This window comes from Micropterus salmoides, unplaced genomic scaffold (assembly GCF_014851395.1).
Source record: "Micropterus salmoides isolate LMB-PRFRI ecotype aquatic unplaced genomic scaffold, ASM1485139v1 Ms_hic_scaffold_9, whole genome shotgun sequence".
NCBI classification, from domain to species: domain Eukaryota; kingdom Metazoa; phylum Chordata; class Actinopteri; order Centrarchiformes; family Centrarchidae; genus Micropterus; species Micropterus salmoides.
The window spans coordinates 3632924-3635574 of NW_024044681.1; the positions used below are offsets into that span (position 1 = coordinate 3632924).

The following is a 2651-nucleotide window of genomic DNA, read 5'->3' on the forward strand; positions in this document are numbered from 1 at the left end:
TACATTGGTTTTTTTAACCACGACCACAGGCTGTACCTCTCTCTAAACAAGAAGTTTCAGTTATCGAAACTCAAACCGACTTCACCGTGTGAACAGCGACTGTCCTCTCTCAGAGGCAAAGACACAAGTAGAGTAAGGTTGTTTTAGCACTGCAGAACCCCTTCAAGAGGATGAAAGACGACCTGAGACTGGGGCTCATGTCTTTTAACCAACACTACAGCCTTTCCCCAAACTGAACAAAGTAGTTTTAGCTGCCTAAACTCATCAGAAAAGAGAAAATCCAGCGTATGAAAGCCTGATGTCTCTTCTTCCTCTGAGCCACGGAGCTCCATCGCTGTGGAGAAACTATTAAACCATCAGAGAGCCTCACTGCTGCACCGGGTCACATTTTCCTTCATCACCATGAACACACACAGTTTATTCTGACTCATGACAAATGATAAAAACCCTTTTGAAATGAAAGAAAAGATGAAAATCATTCATTTAGATACTTTAGCGACTGCCGTTATTTAAATTAGAAGCACTTCAAGCTGCAGCTTGTGTATGAAGGTTTGTGAGTTGCATCACAGTTGAGTCCTGTGTGTTCATGTTGCAGATCAGTTCTGTGTGACGTAGCTCTGCGTTCACCCTCACTCACATTCGCTCTGCAGACACTTTATTACTTGTCACAGAGCTGCACATCATCACACACTGTTACAGCTTCACTTCTTCATCTCTCAGAGCCACCGAAAACTGAAGATGGGAAAAATTAACGGATGCATCAGATTCCCCTTTATCTCCTTCAATGGGCTGTTTGCAGTAAGTAGAAACTTATATTAGTTACAAGTTATTTTTTATTAGTTTATTTGTGTTTGGAGCAAAAGATAAAAAAGATAAAAACTGGCAGGAAAAATCCTCCAAGAAAGAAGTTTGTCTTTTGTTAATTTGATAAGTTCACAAAGAGGTTTTTATGGTCCAGGTGAAAAAAGACTAATTGACTGATTTTCAGAAATTTCCCAAATAAAATAGTATGGTGTAAAAAAGTGTAATATGCTCAAAAGAACACAAAAGATCCAGATTTACTAAGAACAAAGAAAAAAAAATGAATACTTGATAATAAATAAAGTCTGAACTCTAAAAAAGTTACATATTTCAAAAGCAACATTAAAACTGGTCCTGCTGTTAGATTACAATTAAAATTAAAGTGAAAAACATCAAACAAGGTGTGAAGTGTCAAGTTTCAGTCTTGCAGGTACAGATTGTTTTATTGTTCAGAAAACGGTCACTTCCTGTAGCAGGAAGAAAAAGAGAAACTCGGACAGAGAGAGAAAGCCATGGTTCATATTTCAGGTTGCTTCACCTAAAGGCTCCTTCCTTTCTGCTACACAGGGTTTTTTTTTTTTAACTCCAGGCGTTAATGAAAAAAAAGAGGTTTCGACTGTCCAGCTTATTTTTATTGTTTTTTATTCTTATAAATGAACTAAAACAGAAATATTATGTTTGATACAATTCTTACATTAGATAATGAATTTCAACATATCAGATTAGATTATGTATATTTGATTAGAGTAGATTTAGATTAGATACTTATGATTAATAATATGTTGCATATAATGTGGACAAATGGAAACAATACATAGATACATCTGGGCCCGTATTTATCAGGCTTCTCAAAGTCCCATTTTAGTTAACTGGGAGAGTGAGAGTGATTCTTAGCATTAAGGAATTTGATAACTTGCTTTTATTCGTAAGTTTAAAAGTAGGAGTAAATTTCATGAACTCTCAGTGTAGTGGCCGTTTGTCAACAAACAAAATAAAGTTAAACTTAAATCAAACCTTCAAACGACAACTTCTAGCACCCTGGGCAGGTAATGTACGCAGGCAAGAAATAAAATCAAATTCAAACTGGATTCAGGATTTGTGGCTGGTTTATTTGTTCCAACTGAGCAAGCAATACAGCATCTCTCACGCTGGTAAAAAACCATGTGCCCATCACCCAGGTGCTGCCGCTCACTTCCTACTTCCTACCTATATTTACCCTCACCTGTGCCCACTACTGCCCTCAGGTGTCTAAATCAAACATTGAAATTATTAAACTAACCAAAAATAAAGACTAAACATATATAAAACAATTAACTAAACAAACAAAAAAAAAACATTATCAAAATATGTATACATATATACTTATACTTATATATTTCTAATATAAACAAAATCATAATAATAATCAATTTAATTAAGAAATTACCACTACTGAAAGCAAACTAATGTAGCTTCAACACTCAGGATTTAAGATAATAATGATACTAATAATAAATACGGGCCCTGGTCCAGGTTGAGAGTGTCAGCAGCAGACTTCAGTTGATTTGACTTCTGGTGCTCCGTCTCCCTCTGCTGTCAGAAACTCCTCATGGAGATAAAATAAATACCCCAGCATGCACTGGTACAGAAGTAATGAGTTTCATTTAGATTGTGTATTCGCTTGTTCCCGCTCTTTTTAGAATATTTACACTGAGGGAAATATTCAAGCCCAGTTAAAGACGTTTCTTACAGTTGAATCGTGTCAACAAATGGAAATATTCTACCAAGTCTTTTGCATCATTTTATCCAAATTCAGTGGGATTGTCAGAAACTTTGAGATCCTCGCTAGAATTTGAACTATTGGTTATGTG

At 35.8% G+C, this 2651-nt stretch overlaps 1 protein-coding gene across 1 annotated transcript in view; it reads left to right on the forward strand.

The window, feature by feature from the left end:
- Window positions 1-631: 631 nt before the first annotated feature.
- LOC119896065 (tetraspanin-8-like) overlaps window positions 632-2651 on the forward strand; it is a 12345-nt gene continuing 10325 nt past the window's right edge. The window contains exon 1 of the mRNA XM_038709546.1: window positions 632-798. Within this exon, the coding sequence (XP_038565474.1) occupies window positions 739-798 (60 nt within the window). The 5' untranslated portion in view covers window positions 632-738. The remainder of the gene's footprint in view (window positions 799-2651) is intronic.